The sequence below is a fragment of the Carassius carassius genome, chromosome 27 (genome assembly GCF_963082965.1).
Source record: "Carassius carassius chromosome 27, fCarCar2.1, whole genome shotgun sequence".
Taxonomy (NCBI): Eukaryota; Metazoa; Chordata; class Actinopteri; order Cypriniformes; family Cyprinidae; genus Carassius; species Carassius carassius.
In genome coordinates this window covers 7,324,851-7,342,214 of record NC_081781.1, presented here as the reverse complement: position 1 = coordinate 7,342,214, position 17,364 = coordinate 7,324,851, and the positions used below count along the sequence as shown (strand labels likewise).

The following is a 17,364-nucleotide window of genomic DNA, read 5'->3' as shown; positions in this document are numbered from 1 at the left end:
TATCCTCCATCAAACTGCATCTGCCATATTTTCAGAGCTGACGGCTCAAGTTTTAGCTTATCATATTTAGCTGATGAAATCTAAAATAATATGTACATATTTTTTACATTTTAATTGAATTTTATAAAAAATTGTAATTATGTTTAGCAGTTGAAATTTGAAATGTATTTTATGCTTTTGCTCAAATTATTATTTTTTTAAATTCAATTGAACATCAGTTAATTTTTTGTGAAAGTATAATTGTGAATGAATGCTTTTCTCTGCAAATTCAGAGAAAATTGCTTCGGTTACAGTCTCACTTTGCCTGCTTTGCTGTTGATCTTTGCCATGTGGGGAAGGCTGGCTTAAAAGCCTCCCATCCTCCCCAATGGCAGCTCCTCCATTACTTACAAAGTGCTTCATCTCTCTCCGCTGAGGCTGGTCTACTGTGCTACTTCTGATTAATGATGGTGCCATTCCAGCTCAATTTATTACCATACATTTCACCATGCAATACAATCCAGTACGTTCACCCTGTGCGGAGGTATTAACATTGTGCCATGATACTTGACACTATAATAGTGAAAATTATAAGAACTTATTTGTCTGGCATTTGGGACAAATCCATTAGGCTGACTTGAATAATAGCTGAGCTGAATTTAAGACACAACCTAGTGCCCCTCAGGTGCTTATATGAACACATTTAATAGTCAAAATAGCATTATATAATAATAAAGTCCATTGAGGATCAAAAAATTGCTGACGGAAATTGAACAAAAACGATCAAACTATTATATATCATACATTACCTGCCAGACACACAAAACCTTGGGTTTAGATTATACAGATAAGAATAAATGTTCTCTTTTATATGAAAGAAAAAGTCAAAAATAGAGAAAGTTTGTCAGCACTTTTGTGCCTCATGGGATCAGCACTAATAGTTAGATCTCTGGGTAGCTTAACAGGCAGATTGGGATGGTGTGAAAGTATGTCCTTATTAAGCTCTCCACATTCACTGTGTCTGAACAAACATGCTTGGACTTCTCACCCTCAACCATTTATTCAGTTAAAGTCAGCTTTTTTTCCAAAATTCACAGTTCGCTAGACAAGATTCCTCTTGCACTTGTGGAAGTCTCTGCTCCCACAGCCCTGCCTACACTTTGGCTTTCCAACATCCAAACACGCAGGACTGCCTCATCACCTGTCGTTCTGCTTTTACTTTCTGGCTGTGCTGGCACTTTTGCACATTCACTGCCAAGAACAGCAGTACTTTTCCCCGTTATTTCCTTTATTTTTATTTTATTGCGCCCACTCAGATAAAGCATTGCAATGTAAAAGAATCTCCCCACACTGTCAATAAACTTTGCAGTACAGTATTCTCATCTATAACTCATAGTTGTCTACCAAAAAGTATGTTATATTAGTATTATAAGAGTATTATATTATATTATGATTTATTAATAATTTAGTTTTAATTTTCTATTTTTCAGAGAATTGGTGTAAAAAATGTAATAATGATACACATACACATAACACGTGTTACTAATTCGTAATTGACTTTGATAGCAATTTCTGAGAGAAAATAGTTTCTACACCAATTGTTTTCTGTACATTAAGAGCGAAAATATCTGTTCTCTGCTTCCATATATATATATATATATATAGAGAGAGAGAGAGAGAGAGAGAGAGAGAGTGATACACACACACACACACACACACACACACATATATATATATACTGTATATGCACAAACAGCAGACAACGGATCTTTTCTCTCTTCATTTCTGTCTTCAAATGGAATACATAATAGTGTGCTTGTATTCTAGTTATTTTTTACTTTACAGTGCTTGTTCAGATACTTGAAGGATTGGCCATCCTAAATGATTCTCTCAGATGTTGTTTCTTTCTTCACGCTCCTGTTGGCTGCTTTTTGGCCATCCGCTGTTATTGACCCATTAGACAAAGCAAAATGGAATTTCTAGCTATCTGCACCCTCTTAGTCTATTGTTTCCCTTTCAGTCATGCTAAAGTAATTCGTTTTTCAGGGTCCGTGTTTTGCTCCCCTTTCACTCCTGGCTGATTGCCTTGTAGAACAAACCTATCCATGTAACATTATCCTTGGACTATGCTCTTTACCTCTAATTTATCTGTCTAGTGAATGCCAGGATAACCAGGGCCTTTGACATATGCACGTTCCTATGAAATGCCACGTTCTGTTTGGATATTTTGTTGGTCAGTGGAAGATTCATAATAATAAAAGTTTCATTTTTAAATCTGGAAATTAAAACAATGTAAGCCTGTATCTGTGAATGTTAGTTTATTACCAATTGATATTGTCTAAAAAGCTGTGAAAACCAAAAACTCGGACAGCAATGCAGCTTTCTAGGGGTAAGAGTACCCAGTTTTTTTTCTTACAAAAAAAACTTTTTTGAAAGTTTCACCTGAGGCACTTGGTAGTGAGTTAACTAAAGATTCACAAACAAAACTATTCAGCTTTGTTTTCTTAGTTGTGTGAATTAACCACTGCTAGTTCACTTTTCTTCTGTTTTCTATATATTCGTCTATAAGATGGTGAAAAGTGGGAGTTGCATACATGATAGGAGCCAGAAGGTTTTGCAAATTGCTAAAACAATGGCCATCATGTTTAATTCTTGATGAAATTGGATTTGATATATAGATTTTTTGATTTATGATTCTCACTATGCCATCCTCAACATCTCTGGAAAAGACGGCAAAGAAACAAGTTTGTACTTGTCTTTTATTCCTGATAAAACAGACAAAGGAGCAGTTGTGCATGAGTGTGTTGTTTGGTCTTTTTTCCAGAGCAATGCACTTCAGTTATGGCAATAGTAATAAGAATTCAATGCAAATACAACTTTTTTTTTTTTTGTTCTTTTAACATTGCTGACTTGCCTTTGATGTTACTTCCCTTCCAGATGTTTCCATTCAATCAGCATTAGCGAAGCCAAATCTTTGTTCAGCAGCAAGCACTTTGGTCCAGACTGAAGCTTATTCTGGTCAAGATATTCTGACCAACACACAAAACACTATTACCATTTAAGTTTATCTGAAAAAGATGATACCAGAGTTATGGACAGATGCAGAAGAAATGCATATACAGTTACAGCAAGACAGTGAGTGCGTTCACAACACTGCAGTGACACTGCTGACGTGTTATCTTTGTTATTGGGCACACCAGAAAACACGTCAGCAGTGTCTTGAACCCACTCACAACAGACCCGGAAGAGAAGACAATGCTGAATAAAGTCGTAATTTTTTTTATTTTTGGACCAAAATGTATTTTCGATGCTTCAACAAATTCTAACTGACCCTCTGATGTCACATGGACTACATTGAAGATGTGTTTATTATCTTTCTGGGCATGGACAGTGTACCGTACACACATTTTCAATGGAGGGTCAGAAAGCTCTCGGACTAAATCTAAAATATCTTAAACTGTGTTCCGAAGATGAACAGAGGTCTTACGGGTTTGGAACAACATGAGGGTGTCATTAATGACATAATTTTCATTTTTGGGTGAACTAACCCTTTAACATCCATGCATGGAACCTTTCCAATAAACAAAATGTTCTTCTTTGTTGAAATGTTCTTCACACTTGACAACAAAACATGGTTCTTTTAAAAACTGTTCACTGAAAGGTTCTTTGGGGAAAAAATGAATAAGCACATGCTTTTCAACAGCCATATAACATTAGCAACACTGAACGCATACAAGTGTCTCACAAACACTATTCACAATACTAGTGAATATGCTCAAATTTGAGAGTGGGTAGCATAACTAAGGAAGCTTTTCAGGTTTGTGTGAAAATATTCCCTGAGCTGCATATTCAACCTTTGGCATATGGCATAAGAGCTAATTAGAACTATGCTAATGTGCTCCCTCAGGCCTAGCGACTGAAGAGGAAACCAACTATGTGCTTTGATATATCTGTCATGCTTCAGCAGGCGCTAACAAGGATGACTCTGAGACACTACAGACCCAGCATAATATAGGTCTGTATTCTTCAAACTTTTTTTTTTTTTATAGGTGGTCTTATCAGTTTTACTTGGCTTTTAGTGAATTATTTACACTTAACTTTAATACTCTCTTAAAAATAATGGTTCCAAACTAAGATTTTTACAGTCATTCCATTGCAAATTCTTTGGAACTTTTCAGTGAACAGTTCTTTAAAGGGGTCCTATTATGCTCTTTTACAAAGTCGTGATTTTGTTTTGGGGGTGTACTAGAACATGCTCTCATGTTTGGTGGTTCAAAAAACGCATTATTTTTCACATGATTTACATTATTAAAATACATTTCTCCCCAGTCTGAACAAACAGTTCGATTAGTTCCGGGTTTGATGAAGGCCTGCCATCCGAAAAAAAAAATGTTTTGTGATTGGTTAGCTGCCCCAGTGCATTGTGATTGGCGAACAGCTCAGACAGTATTTCAGTACTGCCACACCCCTTGCCAAAGCAGCAAGTTCCGCCTTAACCCGGTATAGTTAAGGATGGTTATAACATGAATTGCAGTTTTATACAGTTTAATTTATGTAGACCATAGTCACATAACTGAAGTGTAAATCCTGCAGATTACATCATTGTCCAGTATTGTACTGTCAACAATTTATAAAAACGTTATCATAACTGTAACATACCTATTTACATACGTAATTATATCAGGTCGTCATCTTGTCTGAGGCAATCAATCAACCATTCGAATTTCCACAGGCCGGAATTATTTTAATGATATTCTAATGGGCCACTTTGTGTGACATCGTAAAATCCTCGAAAACAATGCTGTAGTCCAAACGAGCCGTTCGTTGTAGATCCAGAACAGGGATTAAAAAAAAAAAAGAAATATCTTCCTTTGGAGTGGCTTTGAAATTTGTAACTTTGTAGATTGTTTTTATGCCCAAACATACAAGCCACACACTGACTAAAATTCAAAAAGTGAAAAAGCATAATAGGGCCCCTTTAAATATTTTAGTAATGAAGAACATTTTAATAATCTGAAGAACCTTCTTCATTAGAACTTTTGTGGAATGGAAAGGTTCCATAAATGTTAAAGGTTCTTCATGGAACCATCGATGCCAGTAAAAAACATCGGTGACATTTTATTTTAAGGTGTCCTTGTTACACATGTTACTAACTTACTTAATAACAATAATTTATGGATAATTACATGCAAGTAACCCTAAGCCAAACCCTAATCCTATCCCTAGCCATATAAGTACACATTTAATTAATATTACTCTGTATATATAATTACACTGTAACAAGGACACCTTAAAATAAAGTTTAACTGAAACATTTATTTATAAAAGCCTCTGCAGATAATATGGGATATTATTTGGTTTCTAAATATAGCAGTTATAAATTAATTCATTAACAGTCCTTGACGATCCTGGTGTCCTTGAGCAAAACTTAATTAATAATTTGTCATTTAGCTGTCAATTTTGTCCTTACTGTCTTACAGTGTGCTTATTTAAGATAGTCCTCCTAAGGTTAAGTGCCCTGTTTCAAGGATGAAATGGTGATGGATCAACTGTAGTCTCAGCCTCAGATGGCACATCCGTCCTCAGTCTGTATACTAGCTCTCTGATGCATATTGCCTTACAAGAAATGTCAAGAGTTGATTTCTGAAAAGTTTAAAATTTCCACCTGGAATTACGTTTTTAATAGGTTAGTGGCTTCAAATGTTTTGTTGCAGTTGAATTCAATTCAAGTTTATTTGTATAGCGTTTTTATGATACAAATCATTGCAAAGCAACTTTACAGAAAATTAAGTTTCTACAATATTTAGTAGTAGGTTATCAGTGGTGACTGTCAGTTTATGTGCATATGGCAGAAATGTACAGAAAAATCAATTAAAGACGTAATCCAACAGATGATGAACACTATTAACAGCAATTATTAGCTATATGATGCAATCACACATATAGCTAACTTTGGTAGTTCTGTATGTTAGACAAGCAAAATGGCCTGCTCTTCTTTGTTAGTTATGTGAATTAGTTTTTCAACACAATTGTGGTTATCTTATTTTCTTAAATAGCTACAGTAATATTACATATTTGATTTTATATTCTTGTATTTTAGATAAAGCGACCCATAAATGACAAATAAAATGTAAATCTCTTAGCTCCTTTTGTGTAGCTAATCGGACCTTTCCTGTCTAAGTGGGGGGAAAATCCGTTTGTTAGTCAGTGGTGATTACAAGATAAAATTACTTTCATAGAGACTCACAATGACCATTTCTAGCCTTTAATAAATGTAGATGTGCGAATTACCTTAATTATAGTAATCATAAAAATGTTCATGACTTTCCTTAAGTAGCCTAGCTACTTATGTTTTTCCATGGCTTTACAAGACTACAAGTCCTTACTTACAAAATCTGATATTTCCAGACTTCCCATCGCAGCAGGAGCCCTGCTTATTTGTAAGCCCATTTCACAAATAACGGAGAGAAATTCAGAGCGAGTCTACTGCGTTAGAAGCGCATCAACAACAGGCAGGTCCGTAAAAGCGCTGTTCCGCGGTAGGTGGTGCTAAACTCATTCAAATTTTGTCGGTACCTCGGTGGGTACACAGGATGATTTTAATCGCGCTGGACAGCGTCCAGCGTCACTCACAGTCTCAGCAAGTCAACGCGCTGAGCAGTGAGCACGAGAGCAACAACCTCATTCCTGGATATTAGGCACTAGTGGCAAGTGCGCGAGCGCAGCGCGCGGACACATTTCGCCTTTCGTTCGCTGAGAGAGGAGCGCGCGAATGGTTTTCAAACTGAAATGAAACGTTAACGGCCGTTTGAAGATGAAGAGGCTTTCTCGAAAGCTGACTTTAGCTCTTGCAGCGCTGTTTTGGATAGCCGCTTTACTCTATTTCATATTGCTGAATAGCCGCAAAATACTACCTGACCAAAGAAACGAGCAACCGCAAGTCAAAGAGGTGAGTGATACATCATATGTTAGAAATAACAAACCTCGTAGACGAAATTAATTGATTTGGGTGGTTTATTTGTGTTTAAAACCTGTCAGTAACTCTTTAATTCTTTGTTTTTCGTGTTCTGACAGAAAATATTTGTAAAGGTGCGTCACTTTTAAGATACCTGAGCCACCAATAAAGGGCAAAACAGTCCGATATGTAACGTTATTTTTTATTTTTTTTTATCGTTTTGGGTGTGGAAAAGAGAAAGATTTAGTCAGATGAATTCCTTTTCTGAACTTATTTTTTAACCACAAGGAGAAATTTAGCTTATTTTTCCCTCTGGAGACGAAATAAAATGCTTTGCGATAACCTTTTCACATTTGTTTGTTGACAAACATAATTCTATAATAGCTAATTTTGTCTCTTTTCCTATTCAAGCATGAATTTATCAGACAGTGATGGACGCACGAAAATGGCTTTAATGCACGTTAGGTGCGTACATGAGGGGGCAGATAGGCCTATTCAAATCTAGATTATTGAGTAAAAAGTTAATATTTAAGAAATTGTTGTAATTAACGCTATAAACGAACCAGTAACATTTGTACCTCTGACATTTGCTTTCATCAGCCACTTTTCGACCCCCGACAGGAAAGACAAATCACAAATGAGGTCTCTCTTAGACTGCAATGACTTTTATTAAGGCTTATTTCTTAGGAGAAAGTGTTCTGTTTTCCCTTGACAAGTAATAATCTCTCATTTGGTTCATCTGGTCTGGAGTTTCAGAAAAGTCTCTGTTTACCAGGATACCGTCTGAAATTTCAGCATGAACTTAAAAAATCGAATTGCTCCAAAAATCAAATAAGCCTATGTGCACTGTTATCCACATTGGTTTTATATCTGTAAGCAGCTATCTCATTTGTTTCATCTCATTTTATTCACATTTGAGACATTTAAGGAGAAACACTTGGGAAAAAAACAGATTATTAAAGAACTCCATTAAGTCTATCTATAAGCAGACTCAAGAAGTTTGAACTGTACACTTTTTTCTATATGTTTCTCTCCCCCTAATTCAAGATTATGTTTCCTATTAAGATGTAAAATATACATATAAAGGCTATAAAAATTGTTTGTTTCATGTGTGAGATTAAATAAGGAATGAAACAATGAATAGTTCTGTTGTTCTGAAGACATACTGGATTTTACAAGGAGGCACCAATCAATAAATAATTCCACAATTTTGTTCAATATCTATCAAGACTAAGATAGAAAGTAATGGAAACAGAAGGTGAAGGATATTCACAAACAGCATAAAGCAAGATGATGCACATATGTGTTGCATTAATGAATAGATCTAGCTGCTGCATTGTTGCTGTAGGTAGCATAAATCTGCAGCAAAGTCTTGTAGATCTTGTAAGTCAGTTTTTCATTCAAACAGCGGCTGGTATATGACAATAAAGTATCACTGAGGGTAATGGGGTATGAAACATGATGTATGGTGTAATATATCTCAACACTGAGCAACACTATAGGAACGGAAATATAAAAACAGTTTCCACATGCTCCTTACATCTGTACAGAGACAGTGATGGACTTTTTATGGTATGATGACTGGATTTATCTCAGAAGAAATGCAGAAAGAATTCTTAGCCGGTTGTTGCTTCAGTAGTGATGGATTTTACTTTTTTTCCTGATTTTCTATGTACATCCTTGTGTGAGTAGGCTATGTAAAACAAAAAATAAGTAAAACAGGTAATGTTGCCTTGAAAACCGCCGGGAGATTGATTTTGCAGACACTCCCCCTTTAAATACAACTAACGCTGTGAGAGAAATGTCTACTTTAGTATTCTGTGTTGAACATCATGTTTCCATTTGCTGTTTGCTTCAATATCTATTTTCTGTAATAACCCTGACAGGGAAGGCCGAACCTGCAATAGCTGTTATTGGCGAGGAGGAATGTGAAATACAGGGTTGGCGCAGCGGCTGTTGAGGTGAATGCGGTGTGTGTCACGGTGGCCAGTGTGTTCAAACCATTCATCAAATGGTGGTGACATCTCACTCAGATTCAATGGGGAGATACTCCCCCATCAGCAGAGTGATGCATTATCGTTATAATAGTAAGGGAGGACTGAGATATCACTCATGACATCTGCTATTACCATGATTCATGGCAGATATGTCCAACAATACAGATTACACAAGCAGACAGTGTTGTTGTGGGGTATATTCACAGAGGCTTCGTGTCACTGGCGTTGAGGTGTTAGACCGGACAGATGGAGTTTGATGGACTCATCATTTGCCTGCACATGAATTCTGACAGAACATTGGAATTAATCATTTTAATGCAATTCCGCACACCAATTTTACAGTCATGCACAGCTTCTGTACCTTCTGAGTGTTGAGGCCTTTATAAAAAGGAGCAGGATTTCAAAAGAAGTTCAGATGTGTGGTTTTGTGCATTGCAAGAGGGCAGAGGCTTTGGTGGAGTAAAACGCTCTATAAAAAGGACCCACACAACCACACATACAGAGTACAGACGACAGGACAGGGAGGATCCAATTACCACTTCCTCAGTCTGTCCTCCTCCTCTCATTAAAGCTGAGCTCTGTGGGAGCCGGGGAACACTGAGCCCCAAACGTGGCACAGCTCAAATGCCCTGATCAGTGACTGTGGAGCATCAAGGAGCTAATGATTTCAGCGGGGAGCGTGGGGGTGGGTGCACTAACGCTGCCTTTTGAAGGCAAATAAAATTGTTAAACAGATAGGAAATTTGACACATTGATTCAGAACCTGTCATCTTTTTTTTCATGTGCTAATTAAATTCTGTTTCTATTACTGAGTATGCTTAATCATTAAAAAAGTTCATTTTTGCAGTGAGTCATTGTGCCCCAATCCAAAGTGTCCAGATTAACAACGATGTAAAATTTTTACAAGCGCTCTCACCTTTTGTCATTTAAACATTAGCTTAGCCTGTAGGCTTGGCGTGTTGCTTTAAAGTTGCTAGGCCATTTTAGACAAACTCAGAATGAATGAAGTGCCTGTGGTGTGGTGAGTAATAAGAACTAAAGACAGGACCATACTAGGCATAACATACTTCACAAATAAATTTTTTATTTCTTTATTTTTTTGCAGTATGTCTGAGTCATTGCTGATTGCAGAAAGTCAGTTTACAGTTTGTTTAATACATTTCACAGAAATGTTTGCAGTGTATATTTGTTTGGCTTTAGATTATGAATCCATGTAGTCAGAGGAAATCAAACATATTTAATATTTTAGCCGATTTTAGAACACACTAGTTGCATCTTAAATTGCATAATGTTTATGTGAATGTAATGTGAATCTTACTTTGTGACAATTAAAAAAGTACTCACATCATATCTATATGATTTGAATATAGGCATTATCAATGGAATGTGAAGATACTACATCCGCCATGTTGTTACTGTCACATGACCTACCAGTGTCAGTTGTGTTGCTTCACTGCCATTCACAACTCATCCCATGACCTGATGAGATGCTAAAGTGTCCATCAGATGTGCACTTCAAAATCTTTGCAGAAGTAATAGGTCATCTGGGTACTTTCCAACATTTTTCTGTATGGATTTTGACACGTACTATATTTTTGCCTATTTTTAAACATAATTCAAATAAATATCTCAGTTTTTGTGAGACTATGGGAGTTTTGTGCAACAAAATTTATAGATATTTGCTGAATATCTGCCAGCAAACAAATTGAAGAACTGTGCGTCCTTGGATTGCATCTGCACTGTTTAGCCTACCTGTTGGGCTATGTACATGGACAGACATCTTTAGCTGTTGAGTTTTTTAGTGCCTCACAGTGGGCATTGCATTTGCAAGCCAACTAAAAAACTAGTAAATCTTTTAAAAACCATGTCTGTTTTCTGTTCATTCTGTTGCACTGTGTCCACTTGTGTCCAAAATCGACTCTGTGAGAGACTCGTTTGATTTGGGTCCCTAATTATTCAAATGTGATTTAGATAATGTGTAGTTTTGCATATTCCTAATGAGAACATTTACATATTGTTTGTATTATGAAAATGTGTGTATCTGCATTTCAATATCAGCCTGACATTTAGACAGACGGAAACCACCAATATTATCTGATACCGATATGACTTGGAGACTGAATAGGAAAGTGGAATAGAAAGCCCAGGCATTATCATGCTAAGCAGTCTAAAGATACAGACATGTGCAATTACCCACCTCCATTACTGGCTGTAAAGATGCTGTTGTGGCTGTTGTAAAGCAGAAGGCCATGACATCCCAAGCACACATGCAGTACTATGAAAAGGTGTGTGAGCTAACTGGGGAATTCATCTCAACTCATTGTGTTTACAATGCCCTGAAGTCCACTCACTCTTGAAGTACAATTTAATAGATCTATATTAATGCTGTTGTTTTAATTGCAAAAATAAGAGTATATAGTTTATTGAAATGATTCCAAGTGTGAACTTTTAAGGCCAATTCACACTGCACTGACAGATGCAGACAAACGACAACAAGACACGCTCATTGGGTTTTGTCAGATCAGTGTGTTACCTCTGTTGGCTTTAGTTGGCACTTGTTTTTGCCGATTGAACATGTTGAATCAGCATTTGTCTGGTTTTGGAATGTCTGAGATGTGACACTGTAATTGGTTGGCTGTCGCTATTGGTCTGTGTCTGTTGGCGCAGTGCGAATTGGCCTTTAAGGGGTGATTTGTGCTTGGCGACTTTTGCATATTTTAGTTTTTCGGGTACCTTTTTAAATTTAAGATCACTATTTCTGATTATACTTGTTTTATTTTTTATGACTGCACATGACCTTCATTAAAGCGACACATTTGGAAAAATTCTGTGCATTTTTAAAATGAAACAAAACAAAAAAGGTCCCCTTAGTCCTAGCAATACCTCTGAAAATGCACCTGTCATAAACATGGCTTATTGATTTATGATGCGTGTTTTCATGTAACAACCCTTGCTATTGTTATTAGCAGAATCTCTACACAAATTCGAATGCTGGTGGCAGTTATTTCCATGGTGGGCAGTAGCTGCATTTGGAAACGCAGGAGAGAAGGAGGTATCATCATCAGTCAGCATTCATACAGGCGTCTGGGGAGAAACTAGCAACCTGCTGGCATGGGTAATCACCAGCCCCGACCATAACCAACAGCCTCTAGCCCCCTTAATGGTCTAACATCAGCAAAAAAGCTCAAGGAAATAATAAGTGGGAAAAACATGAAAACTCTCAAGCTGCTGTCGGTGCAGAATGTGGAGGTTTATTAAATTATGATTGATATGGCCTTATGGATTTCAAGACGTAGTGTGTTCAACCCTCAATATTCGTGACTACAGCTTGCTGTGTGCCTCATATTTTGAGGGGATTGGTGTGATGGTGCTGCAGAACGCTGAAATATAAATGACTTTCTTATGATAATTGAGAATATTGCCAACAGCAACTTTGTTTGCCTTTCCCCACTCTTTTAAATAGTTTACTGAACGTGTTTTTCCACCAAGTGAACATGCTCATATCAGAGTCTTGGGTTTCACAGTGGTTTAGTAGCCTATTATTATTTTTAGATTTGAAACTCAAAGATGCTAGGACTTCAGACCTATAGGGATGACTAATTTAACCGGAAGTGTCACTGACTTCAGGCATTTCTGTGGAACAAGACAACAGACAGCATAAACATAAATAGGCTAAATAATTACAGTATTCTGCTGTATTTCCATTATTCTGTAGATCTCAGATGCTGAGTGGGATGACCTGCTGGAAGAGTTTGAAGAAAAAAGCTACCTCAATGCTCACAGATGGAAGCCAGGCCAGGACCCCTACAGTCTGTATGCCTTCAATCAAAGAGAGAGCGAGAGAATCCCCAGCAACAGAGCGCTTAGAGACACCCGACATTACAGGTAAGTCTTGTGTGTGTGTATGTGTGTGTGATCTATATATAATATCCACACAGTTCATATTAAATTAATGAAGGTGCATCTATGAGTTCTTGAAAACTTTTCGAAACTGATGAAAGGTGTACTGAGATAAAAAAGTAAGGTTTAAATTTCATGAACAACAGTTTTATGAGTGGTTCATGGCTGGGTATTGAGTGCTTCTCAGGTTCTCTAAGGTCGATATGCTATACTAGATCATGAAGCATTTACACTATTATTCAAAAGTTTGGGTTCGGTAAGATTTTTAAAATAAGAGGTTGCATTTATTTGATCAAAGATATAATAAAACAGTTACATTGTAAAATATTATTACAGTTGAATATTCTTCCAATTAACATTTCATAACTTACTGACCCCAAACTTTGAAATGGTAGAATACGTTTTTGGTAGAATTATTCAATCATTTTGAGATTGCTCTGCTGTATTATCAGGTTTTAGTTCTAATTCAGTGATTGCACAGACAAAACTATATTTATTTTTCTGCACTTTTGCCACAACCAAATTTTTCTCACTCTCTGCCATATGCAATAGCCAGCAAATCAAAACTAACTAAAAAAGAGGTTGATTGGTGCTGTTTCAGAAATTCAGCAGATAGAATTGATTGTTAACAAGCTTTCATTTGCATTGGAAATTGAGCTTCTTTATGAATGCTGTATGTGATATTTGGCAGCTCTCTGTGGCAACATGACCTTGTGGTATTTGTAGCTCATGAAATTAGACCGCTCCTGGCCACAGTACATTTTCAGTCTCTGCAGCACTCTAGGAGGTCACTCACTCATTAGTGCATGTCACTTTCGTCAGTCAGAGTGCCACATTTCAATTTGCATCTATTTCTGGATTCTTTTCGTGTTTATCATGTTTACAGCTGATATTAACATCCATCTCGGTTAATCAGATCGCATGTGGTCAGCTGTGACAGATTTTCTCATGTTTGCACCTCATGTGACCACTTGTGAACAGATTTTTTTGAAGGGAATGTGTCATGTTGATAAAGTGCAAAAAAAACACATTGTACCTTACAAAAAAAACGTAACATTTAAGCTCACTTCTAATGTTATGCTTACAGGGATTCTCAGATACTGTATTTTCATGAATTGAATGGGCTTTTCTAAGTTATTCTTTTCTTTTAAGCTACACTTAACTAAATAGTTTAAATCTCTTTGTTTTATTGCAATGGATGGTTGATAGAGGAGTAGGCAAATCCAAGTATAAACAGTGTTAAAGTGTCCTGTATTGACATCTGATGAATCTTTTATTTGCATTCCCTAAATAAACAGAACTTTGATCAAACCTTTTTCAGCATCATAGTCTGAGTTCATTTAGTCTGAGTCATTTACCTTTATATTAAGTTTATAGTATTTATTAGGTTAGGCCCAGATGAAGCAGAGAATTGCAGATGTATTTCACAATGTGGGTCCACAAACCCACTCTTTTGTCAACAGAGAAAATTTATTGATGAATGTGCCTTGTCAACTAACACCTAAACATGGGTTATTCTCAGTTGCACAGTCTCAGGTATGTGTCAGGTTTATGAGAAATCATCTAGAGAGCTTTTGGGGCCTCTATAGTGGCGCAGTACTATTCTCTGTAAAATAATTCATGCAGGGGCTTGGAGACAGTAGAGAGAATCTCCGATAAAAGGTGAGGAGGCGGCTCATTATGCAGACCCAGTGCTCTAATGCTATACTCTATCGCTCTCTCTCTCTCTTTCCCTGTGTTGTCTATTTTTTATGTAGCTCTCATTTTTCCTTCCTCTTACGTGACTCAAATGCCTTTGTAATTACAGTAGGAACACCACACTCATTGTTCATGCTGTTGTTGACCAGTAGCAATATTGAAATTTTCAGGGAAATGCAATCAAAGTGCCAGCGTTACCTCTTAATTAACTTAAGCTGAAATTGAACAAAGGATAATTCTACAGTTCCAGCAGGAACCATTGTTTCACTGTGGCTTTGAACGTCAGTATAGATGCAAGGTATTTGTTAGTGTTGACTATATTTGGTCAATAAATACAACCTTTCCAGATTTATGTTCTCGTTTAACAAGCTTCTCGGATCTTGCTGCATTTTCTCATACAGCATGATCAGATTAGAGTATATTAAGCAACCTAACACGAGTTATGCTTCTGCACTGAACATTTGCACTCAGTTTACAAATTCCTTTAGTTGTCTTCAGGCAAGCTTAGTTCTATCAATGTGGAGAAGGCAAAAATTGCTACATCTCAGACTAAGCTGGCAGAGCATTCTATCAAATGCAGAATGAGACTTTGACAGCCATCTGTGGCAAGACCCTGGTCCTTTCACTTACCCTGTTGCCTGAACCTCAATTTGCTACAGAGAAAATAGCCACCACCAGAGGAAATTAGCGTGAACCTCAATTCAGAAGGACTTCCATTCCTCAAGGACTAATAACAGATAAGCTCAGGTGCCAGGAGCTTTGCAAATGTTGTTCATTAAAGCTGCTATTTATTCAATTCAAAAAGAGGCTTCCGAGTCACCATGATGAAACACCAATGAGGTGGTGGAATATAACCATAGCAAAGATGGTTTTTAGTTTTTAAGATTAGTAAAACACTATACACTATACACTGAAAGTGAAGATTCTGTAAAGTGCACTTACGTTTTTACAGTCTAATTGGCACCTTCTTCCAGAAAACAGGATATTTTCAGGATGTCCAGTGAACAGTTAGTGCTGGCCTTTGAATCCTCAAATGATTGGTCATATAGCTGCTATAACATTCCACAGCACTGAAACTTTGTGGTTTTTCAGGTACTCTTTCTGCTTTTTATGAAATTATTAAATGATTCATTCTGTTGATTTGTTCAAAACACTGGTTTGTTCAGGAATAAATAAAAAAATTTTGAGGGGGAATGAATGAAGTTGGGGCCGTTGCTCGTCATCTTGTCATATGACACGCATCATACCATATATTAGTATAGCTGATACAGGCTTATGTATATTTATTAATTTACTTTTTTGGGGTGAAATATTCCCAGACGTGCTAACTACATCATGAGATATCTCTATTCTCAAATATGTGTAATTAAATGCATTTTACACCTTTGTAGATTGTGTTGGTTGATCTATAATGCACGTTGGGCAAAGTAACCTAATAGTATAATCCAGGGGTCGTCAACCTATGGCACACGAGCCAACAATGGCACGCAGAGGAATTATTTGCTAGCACATGAGCAATAGGGAAAACTGCATACTGACATACATTTTGAGGTAGGGCTGGACGATTATGGCCTAAAATCAAAACCTCGATTAATTGAACATCTTACCTCGATTACGATTCATGAATGATTATTTTGTTTCTGTTTTGTTTTTTTGCCCTCATAGTTCACTGACAAGGTTTGTACTGTAAATATGATTGACTATCAGCAGTTATTTTATCTATGTTCGTAACATTTCTTACTAGGGTTGGGTATCGTTTGAATTTTATCGATTCCGATTCTTCTTATCGATTCCTAGTTTCGATTCCAATAAGATAAAAAATCCAATATAAAAAAAATTAAGTCAAACATTTAGATGTCAAACATTTTTACAAAGCATTTTGTTGCAGCTGAATAACATGAGCAAAAATCTGCAAGCCTACAAAACACTGCAAGAGGAATTTTGCCTGTGATAAAAAAATACCATAGCAAAAACAACTAGATTTATATAAATTTCAAATATTAAAGTGTTAAAGAGTCATTAATAAGATAGGAACAAACAAATCAATTAGCAATATCATAAATAAATACTACAAAAAAATTTAAGGTACAGACACTGTAATTAAAAGTTTAAAAACACTGCATGGTTTTCTTTTTATAAATAAAATAAAGATTAATCACGTAAAGTTATTAAATATATTCAGTCAAGATCAGTGAATGATTTTCTTTTGTTCTTTGATTAACATTAATGACAGACAGCGCGTTTACTAGGCTGTTGTCTCTTTAAGCAAAAATACTGCACATGTGTGTTTACTTTCTCATCTGTTTATGTTCACGTAAGACAAAAACGGCTGCGTTTATGATGATATACTGATGTAGTTTTCTGTATCGTAGTTTCGACTTGGAACAACCGTTTCTACAGTTAAAATACACAGAACAGTCCGAGAAGGGACACAAACCGGGATCCCGCTGCACGACCGCCAACCGCTGCTCTCTGTGCACGCGCTTGTGCTTCATTTGCGCTGCACACAAACATGCTATAATAAGTTTTGATATTCTAAGCTACTTTAGTGATAAATCACAGGACAGCGCTGACAACTAGTTTCTGCGTTCCTCTGTGCGCGCGATCTTCACAGCTACTGATTATATGAGTGTTCGTGCCACAATGCAGCTGCGCGAACATGGTCGCTCGATATAATAATACACATCTGATCATCTAATCGCTTGAATGTCCAAACCATAAAACAAATACATCTGACAAAGTTTAGAGAAGACGCAAGGCTCACCACTCACGCGCCATCACTATGTGTTGTTGAACCGGCGTTCAGCTCCGTGTTTTGCTTTTATGCCACTGACT

At 36.7% G+C, this 17,364-nt stretch overlaps 1 protein-coding gene across 1 annotated transcript in view; it reads left to right on the top strand.

Annotated features, from left to right (window-relative positions):
* Positions 1-6,539: 6,539 nt before the first annotated feature.
* The window catches only part of galnt14 (UDP-N-acetyl-alpha-D-galactosamine:polypeptide N-acetylgalactosaminyltransferase 14 (GalNAc-T14)), a 50,028-nt gene continuing 39,203 nt past the window's right edge, over positions 6,540-17,364 (top strand). The window contains exons 1-2 of the mRNA XM_059512386.1: positions 6,540-6,928; positions 12,647-12,816. Coding sequence (XP_059368369.1) covers positions 6,794-6,928; positions 12,647-12,816 — 305 coding nt within the window. The 5' untranslated portion in view covers positions 6,540-6,793. The remainder of the gene's footprint in view (positions 6,929-12,646; positions 12,817-17,364) is intronic.